This window comes from Danio aesculapii, chromosome 17 (assembly GCF_903798145.1).
Source record: "Danio aesculapii chromosome 17, fDanAes4.1, whole genome shotgun sequence".
In the NCBI taxonomy this organism is placed as follows: Eukaryota; Metazoa; Chordata; class Actinopteri; order Cypriniformes; family Danionidae; genus Danio; species Danio aesculapii.
The window spans coordinates 31424119-31443559 of record NC_079451.1 but is presented as its reverse complement, the minus strand read 5'-3'; the positions used below and the strand labels follow the sequence as shown (position 1 = coordinate 31443559).

The 19441-nt window shown below is 35.7% G+C and overlaps 1 protein-coding gene across 1 annotated transcript in view; it reads right to left on the bottom strand.

The window, feature by feature from the left end:
* Positions 1-19137, bottom strand: part of abhd12 (abhydrolase domain containing 12, lysophospholipase) — a 39163-nt gene extending 20026 nt beyond the window's left edge. Inside the window, exons 1-2 of the mRNA XM_056476778.1 lie at positions 19052-19137; positions 17832-17985 (exon numbers count right to left, since the gene is read on the bottom strand). Coding sequence (XP_056332753.1) covers positions 17832-17983 — 152 coding nt within the window. The 5' untranslated portion in view covers positions 17984-17985; positions 19052-19137. The remainder of the gene's footprint in view (positions 1-17831; positions 17986-19051) is intronic.
* Between the last annotated feature and the right edge of the window lie 304 nt (positions 19138-19441).

Here is a 19441-nt window from a genome sequence, read left to right as displayed (position 1 = left end):
TAAGCATATAAGAATTATTTAAAAGGATGGTGTTGCACTAAAGACAAAAATCATTAAAATAAATGCCAAATAACATTTACATTATTCTTTTTTTTATATCCATTTTTCAAATGTTTATTAGTAAGCATAATAAGTCATAATAAATATATTTTATAATACTAATGTTTTCTAATCAAATAAATGCACCCTTGGTAAACTTAAAAATGTAAGTTGTAATAACATTTGTAAAAAAAAAAAATTCACAAAAATGTTTGGAGAACCAAAAAATTTTTCTTAAAAACACTTTTAGGAGTGTAATTGCAGCATTTGGAAAAACAATATCAAATCTTACTGACTCCAAACTTCGGAATGGTGTATATACACAAACACACACCTTACTTTCTTCAGACTAAATGCCACCCATAAAGCTGCAGTCATACAAAAACGGAAAAACATTCCTCAAACTATAAATAATGCAGAACTGAAAGAAACAGAAAACAGGGCACGAAGAAGAGAGAGAGCATCCCAGACAGACCAAAAAAAAAAAAAAAAAAAAAAAAAAAAAAAAAGAGTAAAGCAATAATCCTGAGTCAGAGCTAAGGATCCGCTCTGATCCGGCCTAACCTGGATCAGTCCCAAAACAACATTTAACATCCCTATGACCTTTCAACCTTTCCTCCTTTAAAACAGACCTGCTCACTTTGATCAAACTCAATAACAGTAGAGGATCAATACGTCTCTGCCATATTCCAAAAACTGAAGTAAGTGATACTGGAACACTATAAAAGGTTATATGACGTAAACATATGATTTTATGTTAATTTAACTGAAGTGATCGTTTATACATGCATGCAGCTGCTGCATTACCTAGAAAATTGGATTTGTTATATCATGCAGCAATACATTTTATGACAGGTGCAGAGACATTAGCCATGTTTCCATGTAAAGATGCGAATTAAATTTATGCGCAAAACTGGATTATCACATAAAAGACGTGCGAATAAAGCAGTGTTTCCATTCAACGAGTCAAAGAGAACAAAATCGTCACTTCCTGACGCCAAATATCAAACGTAAAAACGGAATTTGCTGCGGCAGGAGAAGCTTCGTGAATCTTTTCTTTATTTAATAAATCACTTGTTCCTCAGAAGACAATGCCGACACACAATGAACGCGTGGATGCAAAGCACAGATGCTTATTTAATAAGACTATTATATTAATAATAAAATAACACTTTTGAAGGCATTTTTGAAGGACCAAAACAACATTTCAGATGTTTTACAATGTGCTCAGCCTGCTGGTTTGTCCATTCACACACATTATCACCACATGGTCTCTTATAACAAATTCACATGTCTTTCCTAATGCGTATACTGGAATTTGTTCGGTAAAAGTGTTTCCATTGTGGTTTATGCACATCTTTTCTTATCGAATAAAAAGTTTATGCTATGCAGTTATGCGCATACGTTTTTTATGCACATTTTAAAAATTTATGTGCATCTTGGCGTTTCCATCAACCGTTTTTTATGCGCATTTCCTAAATGTGCATAAAAATAGTTGGATGGAAACAGCTAGTGACGCATCATTGCATTTTATATGATTCATTAGACTGGCTACCTCTATAGCACCAGAGAAAAATCTTGTATTTATTTATTGCAAAGGCTCTTATGGGTAAATTGCCAGCTTATCTTTCGAATTGATGATTGCTTAATACAAATAATCATTGCACCAATTCTGGCTCTTGTATTCGGTTGATAGATTATGGTATTTTCATAACTTGCTGAAAGGGAATTCTCTTTTAGGCCTTAAAATAATTAACAAAATATACTTAATCTTGCTACACTGCCAAATCTGAATACTTTGAAATGTCTTTTGTATAATGTTTAAAGGGCAGTTGTAATAGTTTTTCATGATTTAATTGTGAATTATGATTTATGAATTGTGAATTAGGATGCGTAAATTGTGATATGCAACTTTTATGTGCTGTCGTCTTGACTAGGTCTCACTGGAAAAGAAGACAGTATTATCTCAATGTGACATTCTGACTAAATAGATAAATAAGTCAAATAGTATTAAATAAGTTATCCATTTTTAACTGAATCTTCAGTCATCTGAGCTATTATTTTAATGCAATGTAAGCTAAAATTACTTGTTTTGATTTAATTTCATTTAACTTTTTTTACAGCAAAGAGAAAACCAAATCATGCCAACCGCCTGAATGTACTTTTTCCCACTTATTACATGGCTAAATGTCACAAAGCATATCTATTAGAAAGAAAACATTGTTGTAAACTGTACTAGTTCATTAACTCATTAATTAAATGCAAAGCTGACAGAAATGAAAACGGCTGAATGGAGCAAATACTAACTTATGAATTATTCAGTCACAAAATGGCAGCAAACAAAAACAGTATTAGTGGATTTACTGAGGGTCAAAATGATTCGAAGTACTCGGATGAACTTGTATTATTAATTTAGTTTATCTGAGATAAAAAAAAAAACTTGGAATATCACAACCGCTAACCAATCAGAATCAAGTATTCCAGACAGGCGTGTAATAATAACCAATAAACCACGGCTCTGCCTGCATTATATCCACTTCTGTACTTCTTCCAGGTGATTAATATAACAAGCGGCTGATCTGCAGTGGCCTGCAGGGATAAGACGCTTCGGTCCCTAGCAGTAAGTCACTGAAAGTCTGATCTGAGTGTGTGTGTGTGTGTGTGTGTGTGTGTGTGTGTGTGTGTGTGTGTGTGTGTGTGTGTTTCCATGCACGTGAGAGTTTTGCTTGTGTGTGAGAGTGCAAGGTGACTGTGATAAAGAGAAAGAGCAGGACTATTGTGTAACAGCAGAGCTAAATACAGTACAAGCCGCATTGAGGCTCATTACTGTACACTGACACTGCAGAGTGTGAGTGTATTTATTCTTTCTGGACGTTATTGATTTTATGCATCCAGTAGAACTAGGCATTTCTGCATAGATGTGACTTAAAAATTTGCAGCATTTTTGCAGGTTGTGTTTTAATTTGTGCATTTGTGCTGGTACATGCTGTTTTTGCAGGTACGCGTCCACACAGAGCATCCTAACCAGAGCTTCAACACCTTCAGGGTAGCACTAATATGTTAAGCCATGCTGATCCAATGCCATATGGGCATTATTACGGCTGTCTGGGCATCAGGAGTCCAGACTGCACTGGGACAAAGTGTTTCTGACTAGTGCATTGAGCAAAAAGATGGCAAAGAAATAAGAGATGCTAAAAACAAATTCAGCTGAGAAAACAAAGTGAAAATATTTGACAGGAAAAGACTGGAAAGCAGAAAGTTTGTTCATATTTTAAGTAAAAGTTATTATAATGTAATGTTTACAATCCCTATAGATACAGTGTTATTAAAAATAGTTAGTTATTGTTTCAGAATTAAATGTTCACAGTAAATTGTTAACATTAAAACATGTACACGGTTTAAATTAAATTAATACATTTTCAAGCAAATGACTAAATGTTACATTATAACTTTATATACATAAAACAATACTAAAAACAATCTTAGTTACAAAAGATATATTAAGTTATACCTGCAATATTGGGAGAAACGGATTGTCCTTATTCCTTTACATTGCATAAACTGATCTTTATATGTAATTGTTAATGTGACTTGTAAGGACATACAGTGCATCCGGAAAGTATTCATAGCGCTTCACTTTTTCAGCATTTTGTTTTGTTACAGCCTTATTCCAAAATGGATTCATGTCATTTATTTCCTCAAAACTCTACACGCAATACCCCATAGTGACAATGTGAAAAAAGATTTTTTTTTAATTGTTGCAAATGTATTACAAATAAAAAAAACCTGAAAAATCACATGTACATAAGTATTCACAGCCTTTGCCGTGAAGCTCTAAAATAAGCTCAGGTACATTCTGTTTCCCTTGATCATTCTTGATGTTTCAGCAGCTTAATTGGAGTTTACCTGTGGTAAATTCAGTTGATTGAAAAGGCATACACCTTGTCTATACAAGGGCCCAGGGTTGACAGTGCATGTCAAAGCACAAACCAAGCATGAAGACAAAAGAATTGCCTGTAGACCTCTGAGACAGGATTTTGTCGAGGCACAAGGCTGGGGAAGGTTCCAGAAAACTTTCCAGCCATCTAAGCTGAGTGAGCAGGGGGAGATCAGGGGATCCATCAGACGGAGATCAGAATCGGCTGATAATCACATTTAATGACTCGATCAGTACTTGCCAATCTCATGAACCGATCGCAAGTGTTTGTTTACAGTTGTACAAGTGTGCGCGATTACAGCTATAATACATACAGATGTGGAGCAACCTCTGTTTACAGTCTATTGGCGTGACACGCTTGAGTGATGAACTGCTTGATCTGTTTTATCGATTATTTTCTGTAAAGCTGCTTCTGGCCATGACATGTTCATTCCTAAATAGTTAAAAGAGATGTGTGTTTAAGGTATTATATGCTGCATCCTTAATTTATTCTCTTGGGTGAGGAGAGATCTCCACTTAAGTATTATACGAAGAGGGAAAATGTACTTTATGCATTATAAAGCTTGAAGCATCAGAATCAGTACTCAGACAAGGAATCGGTACTCTGCATCGGCTGCAAAAATCCTGATCGGAGCATCCCTATAATAAATGTTTCTTTCTTTTTGAATGAGGCTGAAAATTTTGCCAAGTGCTTTTCCATTACAGCAATAAATGACATCTAAAATGTATTAGAAATAGAAAATAAATATTACAAATTTTAGTATTTCAACGTATGGCATACTTCATTAAAGTATCTTGGTGAGAATAAATTACTTTAAAAACCTTTTGTAGTGTATGTGGAGACATTTGGAAGGTTTATTTTGTTTACCACAAGGTCTTTCATAACCAATTAATTTGTTAAGTGTCCTCTGCAACTCTGTAATTTGAAAGTTTTGGTTCTGCTCTAATGCACCGCCTTTTTAATTTCTCTCTATTTCTGCATAGCACGTCTCTGCATTTGACAGGAAACACCACCAACACACTACTCCCACAAACCCAAATACTCAACCACAATGACAGACACTACAAAACACCACCAAGTCAAGATCACATGCCTTAAAACAGAGATGAGATCTTAAAACTTTAAAAACCATCAACGAGTTTATTAACAAGTGACAGCAGTCAGCCGACTTCATAGCATATTTATGATTACATAAAACTTAGATATCATCACGGTAATCCAATAACCTATTAATAACCCATTAGCTATTAAGTCAGTTGTTGGTATAAGAGAAAATGTCAGATTGTTTAATTGCTCAGTCTGAACTACACTGTGTCGACAGCAATGCTCAAACAGTATGGTTGTTTGGCTATTATTCAGCATTTTTTAAATATACATTTATTTGTAGCCATTACTTGTAATATTATATACCTGCCATTAACTATGCAGGAAAAGTGAGAACCTAAATGCACGTCTGATTCTACATGAATAAATAATTGGGTCGTTTTCAGGTCAGCGTTTTTGGCAGAGAACAGATGCATGATTCCATGTATTAACAGAGCAGACAAGGCAATAAGATCCTGCTGTACTGAACGATAAGCCTACTTTAGGATTAACTTTAGGACTGAACTAAACAAGAGCACTGGAGAAACAAACAACCTGAACAACATGGAATGCCCATACGGCAATATAACACTATAAGGGAAAAATCAACAACAAAAACAGGTTACATAGCAGTTCCGGCTATAGGCATGGGCTGGTATAAGTTTCTGACGGTATGATAACCTTGAATAAAAATACCACGGTTTCAAGGTATCACAGTATTAGTTCTTTAAAAATTCTTTTTAAATGTCTGGCTGAAACAAAAAACTTTTTTCCCATTGAACATGCTATGTTTTATTTTAGGAAACATTTATAAAATTTTAGAACAGTAATGATTAAAATCGGTAACTTCTCTATTCTTTGGTTTCAAAAACACAGATTTCTTCACAACATATAAAAAATATGTTTAAAAAAATACAGTAAAATTTTAGCTGTTTTACAATATTGACTTTTCCTAATCGTGTAAACCTTGAAACCAGTTATCTTCCCATGCCCATCCCAAGTTATGCATTTTTGATTGTTTTTGATATCATTGGCTTTCAATTAAGATGTAAAAAAAACTTGTACATTAAAAAATATGCTAAGTTGTAAAAGAGATTGTTCAACCAAAATGGAAAATTTATTCACTATTTACTCACACTCAAATGGTTATAAACAGTTTCTTTCTTCTGCTGAACACAAAATTAACCTGTATAACCACTGAGCTGCACATTAGGAAAAGGTTTTCAGCATTTCCCAAAATATCTTCTTTTGTGTTCAGAGGAAAAAAGCTTAAACAGGTTTGTGACAAGTGAAGGAGCGATAAATGATAAGTGAAAAATCTGTTTTGTGTGTAATATCCCTTTAACCCAATGATGGGTAAAACATGGACAAACCCAACATTGGCTTTATCTTTTCAATTATTATTTAAATGGCATTTTAAACCTATTGGGTTTGTCCAACACAATCTCAAGGCTGTTTGGTACTTTTTGATTTATTGGCTAACTTGTAATAATTTGAACAATCTCAGACGTAGGCATGTGCCGGTATAAGTTATCTGATGGTCTGATAACCTTGGATAAAAAGACCACGGTTTCACGGTATCACAGTATTGTGCTCACTGCTCTAAAATAAGTTCTTTTTAAATGTCCGAGTAAAACAACAACCTTTTTACCGCATTGAACACAATGTATTTTATTTTAGGAAACATTTATAATATTTTGGAGCAGTAAACATGTCAGGCTAAATAATTCAAATAAATCATTGACTTCTGCTCTGTTTCAAAAAAACAGATTTATTTACAACACATAAAAAACCTTACATATACCTTAGGAATGGTATAACAGAAAATTTTAGTGGTTTTAAAACCTTGAATTTACCAATCTGTGGTATTCCTTGAAACCGGTTATCGTCCCATGCCTACTCAGTTGTACATGATAGTACATTTGTCTCATTCCCCAAGTGAGAGGTGTGGTTTGGGGGTATGCCTCCTTTTAAAAACTATTTTTTCATATAAAGAGAATTGCAGAAATTTATACACCTTAGACACTTTTCTGACAATACCTAAAATAGTTATGTTCTCTCATGAGATTTGACTGGTTTCTCCATATTTGTCCCAGCGTTTGGTTAAAACAGCTCAAATATTTAGTGTATATATTCTCACTGTCAAGCTCAAACTGTGAGCCCTTACATCTTGAAACTTACAGTTTCATCACTTTCAAGCTGAAAGATGCCATTTTGAAAATGTCAGGCAATCTTTTTTTGTCTATTCTTTTTCTGTCTTGTCTCATGTCTGCTAGTCCCAAACAACAGTTTTTAAGTGGCAGACATTGGCACAGTGTATGAATTGCAGCTCTTTTCTATATTGCATCCTAAACCCAATGACTAGGCCCTCATGGAGTCTGCGCGCACAGAAATCCGCAGGTTTCTGCAGATGTTTAGACCATCATTGGGTCTATTTATTTACTTGAATAAATGTGTGCACATTTATATTTATTCAGTTTTTAAATTAATTTGACTAACATTACTGTGATATAATTATAGTAATATGTTCTTTTGATTTATTTACAATACAGTTTGTAAAGTTATATTTGCTGTTGTTTAGTAGATAGATTATAAGAGAGACTTGCTTTGTTTAAAAAATAAGTGGATCTAATTTGATTTACATAGTAAACATTAAATAAAAGTTAATAAGGTATTATTTTTATATCATATAATAAGTTTTTAGTTATGATAGTCCTAAAATCATTCCGCATAAATCTGCAGATTTTTTTTCCGCAAAATTCTCCGCAGAAATAGCAAAAAAAATGTCAGCAGATTCTGTCTGGCCCTACCAATGACCCAAATGCTGCAGACCAACAACAGTCAAATAAAATACTAACTCTAGTGACCATGATCATTTAGCGGAGTCCTGATGGACAAAAAGAATTTGGAATAAGTCAAGACAAACACATGCCCTTTTTACATTATACTGCAACATTCATTAATTAAAATACTGAGTAATTATTTTTAAAATCATGATAATATGATTCATTAACTGTTACAACTGAATTGACAATGACTACTTACACATTACATTACAAATACTATACATTCAAATAGGCTGCATTTAAACTTTTTTAAAGTTTTTTAACTCACATCTGACTTAGATTTGACATTGTAGATGCACGTAGACACACACAAAAGTCTGTTCATCCATACATCCGGTCTAAGCCATCGATTTTACAGTACATTAAATACATATCCAATATCTGGAGATCTTCCCTATGGCTTAATATGTATATCTGATTTCCATCTAAATGAAAAACCATGAGACAACATGTTTGACTTTCTTAACCTTATATAAAATTTGCTGATTAATTTATTGAGGCTGAAATCTACTTTAGATATTGCGAATGTAACTGTCACAAACAGACATTTTTTTATTTCTTCCCATTTCAATCTAAAATACTGTAATAAATGCATACCACATGACTTTATTTCACTTCAGAACTCTAGATCAAATGGATCTATTTGAATATTAAATATAACTTTTTCAAAACAGTATTAAAGTAACTTGTGATTTGTTTTTTATGGTATTTTAGGAAAGATACATTCTTCAGAATCCAAAAAAAAAAAAGTTAAACTACAATCAAGGCTTAAAAGACGGAAGATGAAGCGGCAGTAAAAGTACAGAAAAGCAGAGCACTTCTACTAACCTGCAGCTACTGCTATATGTAATAGAGTCTGACAGGTCTGAGGTACTGAACTCTCTCAGAGGCATAGAGACATCCAGATCTGCTAAAACAACTCATCCTTAAGTTCCTTTTTTATCTGGTGAATACAAACCATGTATTTTGTGGAACATAGGCAATCAAACAGTTCACAGTTGAGTGACTTTCTATAGAAAAAATATCACTATGGAAGTCAAAGGGTACCATTAAGAGCCTGGTTACCAACATTCTTCCAAATTTCTTCTTTTTTATTCAGCAGATGAAAGATGCTTTTGGAACAAGTTGAAACAGACAAATCATTGCTGCAGCTCCGATACAAGTTCATGGAGGTTATGGAGGTAATTAGTCTGACGTTATTACTGAAATGTGGATATTCTATACAAAGTGTGAAGAAGATTGGTTAGTTTTACTTGCATGAATCGCGGTGCACTTGCGGCATTCAGAAAAGTTGAGATGTTTTTAACTAGGTGTGGCTGGAAAATATGCACGGTTTGTGTGCGTAGCTCTCATATGCACGTCGTGCAAGTCGAGCACCTCCATTGCACGTGACAAACTTACACCCTAAGCTTATTGGCCTTGCTTCCTAGGCGTGCTCTCAGCACTAGGGCTGCATGATTCTGGCAAAAATGTGAATCACGATATTTTTTTGCTTAAAATCAAGATCACGATTTTCTCACGATTCTGTATAAGTAAAATAAAGGTTAATATGATTAGCCTATTATTATTGTTAATTCTCAAATATATAGTAAAAAAAACAATAATAATAGTAGGCCTATGTGTAGGTTTAAGACATGTGCTTGTCATCTGCCATTGACAACATTATTAGACCATTTGTTTTCACAGGTAAAATTAGAACTTTGTCATTATCAGATTCCTTCTTGCATTATATTCAACATTATGTATAGGCTAGGGTTGTTATACTGATACAGAAAACATTTATTTTCATCCACAACACTTTGTATTCACTATGAAAGAAAAAACATATCAAATGCTTGTCGTAATCATAACTCTAAAATGCCATATGATCATTAAAATGTGCACACAATTTTCACTTTCGCTTCCTAGTGCGGCTCAAGGCCGCCGTCACTGTGAGAAAAAAACACATGCAAATCACACGCTCTCAAACGATTGCTCTGTGCAACAAGCTGAACCTTATTTACAACTTTATTACCTGTTGTTCACAGCCTATGCAGCTTCTGTTCACTAAAGTAGGCGTCATAGACGGGCACGCGCGCGTTCACGGAAGCAAACAGCTCGCGGTCAGCTCATATGTGGTTTCGCGGCTGCGAATACATCATTATAGGAAGACAGAAACAACATTTTGGGTGATTTATATCTTATAAATACAGTGTGACACTTTTAACGGCATTTGAAGGTGGCAATGTTGCTGTGAAGACTCGTGCAACTGCCTTGCTTCTCTCCTGACCTTGAAAATATAATTGGCTGAAGCGTAGAAAAAGCTGAATTAAGATCGTGTGTAGGGTCGAATCGAGATCGTAACTTTTTTTTGATTAATCGTGCAGCCCTACTCAACACCCACATTTTAATAAAACTGTAACCCTTATACCGAAACTTCATACTGAATTTTTTTTTTTAATTGATATTGACCACGGTGTTTAGTCAATAAAAACCTATACCAATTTTTTTTTTGCCCAGCCCTACCACAGATACAGTATACAGAAAGTAAACCGTTTGTTTTTGCATCAGACAAATTGGCCATTTAAAACCCATTTAGCTTTAACAATGTGACACAAATAAAAGGGAAACAACCTTTATGATAGAAATTCCCATATTATCAAACACTTCAGTTACCATAGCACATTTTATAATGGCACAGGAACAACACACCAACCTTTAAATACATGTTCAACAAACCTCACAAGAACAAGGATGTATTAAGTAAAACCCATCTTTAAACAACAGCTGATGTGCAATTGCACAGCACACATTCTGCTGCTGATATTGAACTATGCACCAAAAATGCAAATGTGTTGAGTTCAGCCAGGACGGGCATGTGAAGGATATGTGAAACCATAGACACTGCACTCCTAATGCTGAAAAAAGACAGACACGTGGTACAACTCAGTCTCTCTCTACTTCCTCCCTCTCTTCTTTCTTCATCCCTTTCACTTCTCTTCTTTCACTCGCCCTAATGAGTGTCTCTGATCGCTCAGAGGAGTCTGGAAGGGCCGTTTTGACAGAGATGCCAGAGTTTATTATCACTTCTACTACACAGAATTTTGTCTCCTTCAAACAGCCTCAAGAAAAAAAAAAAAAAAAAACATCAATTCACCAACCTAATACTATATATTGAAAATCAACAAATCAGTGGTTTGCCTGAATGAACAGTCAGCCCTTTAAGATAGTTTTCAAAAGCTGGTTTCAGGTTGACCTGATGATCTTGTATTCATACCAGCTAGCGACACAATGGGAGAATTTTGAAAAGTGTTTACATCTAATATTTGATAGACTATGTGCAATGGTAAATGCGTAAAACCAAGATTGTGGCTCTATTGAGAGAGGTGAATTCTTCTTGTAGAAGGAGCAAACTGTGATACAGCAATGTTATCAAAAGCAGAAATGAAAACTGATGAACTCATGGTTACTGGATGACTTGTTGACCATGTGACTCACTGACAGAAATGACAACCAAAAAAACACCACATACTTTCCCTATGTAAGTCAATAGGAAACTTTGTGTTTCATCCTCCCAAAATCTTTAAAGAATATATTTCAAATGGTACCATCAAGGTTTCTTTTTTGCTATCAAACCTGACACCGTTTTACAAGAAGAGCTAAAATAAGACACCAAATCATCACAATTAGGACTCCTCTTGGGTCTATGTTGGATCTAGAGCTCCTGTTCCCAGAATACAAGAACAGACTAGAATTTCAAGTTGACGTGTGGAGCAAAAAACTGACATGATTTACAGGGGATTCATTATTTAGGCTGAATAGACAGGTAATCCACCCCTCCTTAAGATGAATGTCTTTAAGAACAAGGCAATGCAATCAAACAACCTGTTTAAATGCTTCATGAAGTCAAAAAATAGGGTTTGTAGATTTTAGCCTTTTTGTCTTTTAGATTTAAAAGTAAAATAAAAGTTGTAGCTAGAACGGCATCCTCCACATAAAACATATGCCAGAGTAATCGGTGGTTCATTCGCTATGGCGACCCCTGATAAATGAGGGAATAAGCTGAAGGAAAGTGTGCGATAAAAAAAAAAGTGACAAAAGCAAAAGACTATTGTGAACAACTGTACATCTGAGTAAAACAGATAATCAAGGTTTTTTTTTTTTATTGTAAATTGACCTCTCAAGAACATTTAGATTTCATGGCCCCTTTAAATCCTCTTTGAATGTGTTAGTAAAATAATCTTTTGGAAGATAGTACATATTTTAATGTATCACAAAAGACCAGCCTTTGGTTTTATTACAAAAGTTCAACACAGGAATCCTATGCTTCTCAAGTAATGGGGACCTGAACTCTGACATCCATGCTTAAAATTTCCAGGGGATTTCGGCTAATTTAATTTTCACAGATCCTGTGAATTAAAGCTGAGCTGACCCTGTTAACCTTGAACCTGGTCTGCCATACAAAGGTCAATGGAAGCAGACTAACCAGCAGAAGCTCCTGTGTCGGACACATGACCGGCTCCAGCACTCAATACCCCAGACCCATACAGGAGAGTCCGATTACTGCGGCATCAGATACAGAACAACTGTAGAGTAGCATTTCAGTTCAAAGGAGATGTGATGGTAGAACTTTAGAGTACCATTTCCTGCTAGTGTTTCATGCTAATTTGGCAAACAACACCTTTTATGAAAGGGCATTTTCCAGGTTTGTTACACTGATCTTTTACAACAAAAGTTCAGTTGTAATTTTACTGTTACATATAGTATTAATACATAATAGCATTACTAATAGCATTAAAATTACTTTATATACTGCTCAAAAATAAAGGGAACACTTAAACAACACAATGCAACTCCAAGTGTTTCTTTCTTTCTTTTTGAGCAGTATACATATAGTTATTTTTTGTGCAAACTGTTTCATACATTTTCTGATAAGTACAACATTTACACATTTTGTAGCAGTATACATGCCTTTACTATCGCTGTTGGAAAAAAAAATCCCTGAACAAATCTATTTCTTTAAGAAACATAACCAAACATGATGCACAGGTCTCAAATTAACCTCTTAGGTCAAAGGTAGCAAGCAATTCACTCCAAACCAGTTTGTATTTCCACGTGATGTAGCAACTATGAAACCTAATACAATCTTGTTATCTTAAGAGCATGAGAAGCACTGAACTGTGGGAACTCCTCCAGGTTCCCAATCTGCAATTTATTGTTTCTTTTGCTGAGTGTACAATGTTTTACCACCATATTGCTGGACCAGAACGTTCCAGCCTTCCTCACACTTTGATTTAGACAAGTTAAGGCTAAATGACATCCTACACACACAGACACACCTTTGATTTTTTATTTCTTACTGCTTGAATTCTATCTAATCAACCAAGGCATAGGGAGACAACTAAAAATATTGATTTATAGAAAACTGGCAGTAGAACTTTGGCCTTTTTCTTCTTTGAAAGTAAACATTTTTTAAAACGTTTAGTGAAGGATTTTAAATAATCAGTGGAATATTTGCATTCCAAGAAATGGTCCCTTATTTTATTGGTTCTAAGATTGGTTTTCTTTTTATTGTAGCACTTACTTATTTCTGTCATAATTTTCTCTTTTTTTTTTAAAGGTCTTATTAAGTGCTTTGGCATATGCATTTTTATCCGATGTTTGACGTAATCTCAACCGAAACATGAAGAGAGGGTGGAATGTAGTGTAGCTCCTCCTCTTTAAAAAAAAAAGCCAATAGTGTTTTGTTTTTATCACCGCTCTGGCAGTGAGAGCAATTGAGCTCAAGTGCAACAAATGAAAAGCAAATGACAAGCATCTTGAAGGGGGCAGGGCATGTCAGATACTAGAGAGCATTTGATTGATTATGATATGAGAAGAAACTGCAGTTTGAGGTGATGTGAAAAAAATTGTTGCTGCATTTAGGCGGAAGTGACAAACTACAAGCTTCACATGTTTCACATCAGTTTTATTTCTTCTAAATGCGACTTTTGGAGCACACTAGCTTATAGGTATCTTAAAAACTAATAATACTGATACTACATCTAAAAAACTTTATTTTCATTTTGGACCTTTAAGAGAAATTCCATGCAAATGTCAACCTTGCCATGAAAAAAAATTAAGTTTACCAAAAAAGCAAAACCCTTTCTAGGTTTTTGTGTAGGCTAGCATTTTACAGTACAGTAAAAACACTCAAAAATGTCTCCGTCAAAATATTTTCAAACTATTATATTTGTTTTACCAAAAGTGCCAATTTCACATGCGTCACTTTCATAACAGAGAGGCGTCACACATCTATAACAAAACTTTTTCTTCACAAATGCAAAAACGTTAAATAAAATAAAATCAATCATTTTTGTTTTATAAAGGGTCAACCAACCCAGGCTCAGTCTGAAAACCTATCTCTATATACATTTCTGGAAAGCGCCAAATATGTCCCAGGAGGTACGTTTTTGGCAGTTTTTGTTGTTTTCATGAATTCACAAGAGGCCGCTCTGTATGCTTTTTTGAGATTTCAAATTTCTCTCGCGAGTGCCATTCGTGTCTGCTGTTCTTGCATAAATCCACTAGAGGCTGTTGTCGACTGACTAACTAACCAAATGACCAACCCCCTTACTCAACCACTTCCCTATACCCAACCGAAAGTGTTTTCAAAAGCACCAATTGGCCAGCGCCCACCCACTTTCCTAAACCCAACTGACAGTGTTTTGAAAAGCAATACAGAAAAAGAAAAGTTCTCGCCTGATTTTTACCCCGTTTTAAAATTTTACCACATTCTTACCCTGTTATTTACTTCTTTATTTTGTGTTGTGGCTTTTGTTTTTGTCGTACCTGCTTTCTGGAACCATTCTTCACCAGACTCGAACCCTGTCATCACGGTCAACTCCTCTCTGTGTCTCAAATCCGCCGACGTATGCTGCGAGCCACTGGACTAAATGGTAACAGCGGGAAAACCGTTCATATGGAGGTAATTGGTCAGCTGCTAGCGTGAAAAGAAATGGCATCATACCGCCCTGTATCATTTGTTTAAAAGTTGAAATGCAGCCATACGTACTTCTGGCTACATAATTCACGGTCTCCAGAAATGTATATAGCGTCCGTTTTCGGAAAAAAGCCTATGCTGGAACCAACTCTTTTCCTATTGATTAGCATCATTTCTTTTGGGCTGTGCAGTTTACTTCACAGAATTTCTATAAAGTATGTTGTATACTGTAGCCTTTTTTGGTCACTCGTAGCCTTTTTTGGTCATCTGTAACAGGTGTGTATTCCCTTTATTAAACTAGAAAAATTGTTTACAGATTGATATTGTTTTGGAAAATATCAACAGATGTTTTAATGTACTGTTACTATGCTTTCGCTGTGAATTTATTTTTATAATTTTTACAGCAAATGTCACATGCATATTGCTGGAATTGCTCTTAAAATTCTTTGGTGAACCAAGGCACAATGATTCCTCAACGGCATCACTGTGATTATACCTTTTTCCAACTACTATTTCTAAGAGTGTGAAGGCCTTTTATTGTTCCTGATGATCTGATCCATGAATAGAAATACAGTATGCCTTCACAACAGCTGAACACCACTACTCCCATCATACATCCTCCTACAATGATGCAAACTTACATTATTTTAAATTTAGCTGTAAAAAACATGTATGAGTAACTGCATGAGTCAGTTCTGCTCTGAGAATTTCTACAGAAGATATCACTTTTCAGCCAGTGAAACATTTAAACACGCTTTAGAAAATGAACTCTCCTTTTCCATGTAAATGATCTCTGCTGGGCTCAAATCTTTCCACAGAAATCCTCAATTTGAAGAAAAAGAGCTACTATGTACGTGGCCAGTGTATTTTAAAGACTTAAACGCTCTTGCCATAAAACAAAGTTGAAATTACTAGCCAAAAAGTGCAATATTCGTTTAACAACTGTGTCTCTGATACACATACAATGGTAATGTAAAACTACAGTGTCTGAATGGCAGTTTGAATTTTAGTATATTCATTCTCTCATTTTCCTTCAGCTTTGTCCCCTATTTATCAGTGGTCGCCACAGTGGAATGAACGGCCAACTATTCCAGCATATGTTTTACACAGTGGATGCCTTTTCCAGCCACAACCCAATACTGGGAAACACCCATATACTTTCGCATTCAAACTCACTCATACACTATAGTCAATTTAGTTTATCCAACTGACCTATAGCGCATGACTTTGGACTGTGGGGGAAACCGGAGAACCCAGAGGAAACCCACGCAAACATGGAGAGAACATACAAACTCCACACAGAAATGCCAACTGGCCCAGCCGGGACTCAAACAAGTAACCTTCTTGCTGTGAGGCGACAGTGCTAACAACTGAGCCACCGTACGGCCAAAAAAAAAGAGACATTGTTCTATTCTTAAGCTGCATTTGCTCATTCTGCAAACTGATTAGACCTGATTAATTTTATGTATACTTGTGCAGTGCATCAAATTCAAAAGTTTATTTTGTCAGTATTTACACTGGTTAATTCTTACACAAGCTAATTCTTTCAACAAAACTTGCATTTTACCCTTAAATAGTTTTTCAGCTTTACACAAAACCTCCAAGAATCTGCCATACTATGAAACAATCACTTCACACCCCACCCAAAAGTTGCTGATCTAGTTTAGTGACAGGACAGCCTAAATACTACTCAGCCTCAGGAGAGTCACACGGGATTGCGACTCAATCACAGAATGATCTATATGATTTCATGCCTCAAAAGAGTTTGAAACCACAAACATCTCAGAAGAATGACAATAATGCATACAATATATTAACACCCATCAGACAGGCCTGTATTCTCAAAGATAACTCTGAAAATGCCTTAACATACAAAAATAGATCCAGGGCTTTCAGCTAGAGGTTAAAATAAAGACGTGCAATTCATTTTCTTTTCGGCTTAGTCCCTTTATTAATCCGGAGTTGCCACAGCGGAATGAACCGCCAACTTATCCAGCACATGTTTTTTCGCAGCAGCTGCCCTTCCAGCCACAACCTCTTTCTGGGAAACATCCATTCACACTCACTCACACTCATAAACTACGGACAATTTAGCCTTCCCAGTTCACCTGTACCACATGTCTTTGGACTTTGGGGGAAACCGGATCACCCGGAGAAAACACAGCGAACGCAGGGAGAACATGCAAACTCCACACAGAAATGCCAACTGACCCAGCTGAGGCTTGAACCAGCGACCTTCTTGTTGTTAGGTGACAGCACTACCTACTGCGCCACTGCATCTCCAAGATGTGTATTTAACGTTACAATGTCATTGTTTTTAATACTGAGCCCCCTGGCTGTCTAATTGAGGTTAACATTGAAATTTTATATTTGCATATTTATTCAATGATAACTTGTGACATGCTCCCTATATTGTTTATTATAATAGCATTTGAATAGTGGATATATGGTCTGAGAACACATGCAAGTATGACTACTGACTGTTAACAATGTTGTACTTTGATAGTCATTGGCTGCTAATATATGCTAATCTTTCACTATTTAGAATTTGCAAGGAATATTTAGTGAAATTATAAAATTAAAGAGAAAGTCTGAATGTGCAAATATAAAAGCAACTTTACCTCAATATGTTTACCATAGTATTTTGATTATTCAGTCTGAAATCTCATGCAAGTATGACTTGAAAACAACATCAGCACTATTTAACTGACTGTAAACAATGTTGTACTTTAATAGTATTGGCTGCTAATATGATTTCACTATTTAAAATTTGCACAGATTATTTTGTGAAATTGTATTATCAAGGAGAATGTCCTAATGTGCGAATATAAAACCAACTTTACCTCAATGGTTGTCTATAAGTCTTAAAGCAATGCATTCAGAAACACAAAGACCCCAAACCCAGTTCTGCAGGCACACAGAGCATCAGTGCCAGATGTGTAAGATCAGCTGTGAGTGTCTCACCTCCTGCACCGTCTCCCCATCTCCTTCCCCGAGCCTCCAGGATCAGTAGCCGCGTCTACCCTTTTGTGGCACTGCTTTAGATCGGAGCTGCCGTCCGTTAACGTTCCCGTGAACGAGCTGTCATGATCGTCGCTGCCTTTTCGCTTTCGCATCACTGAAATATGAAACAGCACACACACGGATGAGACTGGAGGATTTTGTACTGCAGTCCTGCGCCTATCCTGGCTGAATCAGGCGGCAGGGCTTGTGGGAAATCTTGCAACCGTGCTGGATGAGACTGTTCAATGTGTGTGATCCGCTGTTTCTCCGCCCGGTGATTGTGACATTCAGCACTTTTTCTTCCTACATTGTTTTGCTGGACTCAGATATCTGCAGAGACCAGCTGATCAGTTCCCCCTCCGTTCTTTCGCTCAGCCAATCACATGCCGCCGCCCCTCCCACTCCGTGGCACCGACATCCAATTACATCCCATGCTGCTTCGCCGATAGCCAATTACACGGAGCAGCTGCGCCCCCTCTTGTTTCCAGATTAAATCGTGTAGTGTAAGGTTGCCAGATCAACTGAAAAAATGTAGCATGTTTTTCTGTTGACTTTTTCATAAATACTTACGCAGCGAGACGTATTAGTGGCATTCTCGCACTAGAGGGCGCTGTATTTTCATGTAAAGATGCTACATTAGGTTACAAAGCAAATATTATTCATTTATTTCCACAAGATCTGGCAACAACCCGATTGTCCAACAGAAACTTCCGCACAGAGCAAACCTAACCATCCTGTTTCACTGGCACCTCATTAATACAAGCCAGTCTTTTCTGTAAACATATACAATAGTATATATAATAGTAGACTTGCTACGATTTAAGCAAACAGGACTTATATAAACGACTTTGTTGCGATTTTACTGGTCTCTACGACTTTATTGGTATCTTAGCCGTTCAGCTAAGAAGCTAACAAAGTGTTTAACTATAGCAAAACCATTATTCACACAAGACAATACCACAATAAATGCATTCTATACAGGTCGAACTACATAAACAGGGCTTTAAAATCCTGAAATATTAAGAATTATATTAAAACAATTATATAAAGCAACCACAAATGCATCAACGCGCGAGAACCAAACAACATATGCAGGGAAACAAAATTATTTAAGTAACGGAGAGCACGCGCATAAAGCTCTAGTTATGAATTCTGTCATTATATGAATCTTAAATCCCAACCTGTTCATTCTGCTGGGATTTGATCGTAGATGTGTTGTTTTGACAGGACGCGTGCACCAGTGAGTTTCCTCTCACGTGACCAAAAGATTATTTAGCGGAAGGAACATGCCAACACTTTCTTTGCACCGTGCCATAAAACAGTGGCAAAATCGAATTAATATAAAATTATATTTTAAGTGACAAATCTTTAGCCTAAAAATACGAATAATGTGTGTTTATAAACAATACAGTTATATAAATAACCCATGTTTTATGTAGTTTAGAAACTTTTATTTTGTTTATATTTTAAACGTCAACACAAACAGTAGCCTTATATTGGGAAATATTAACATTTTAAATAAATTCTAAGTGAAATTTGTAAAATAATAATAATAATAATAATAACAATAA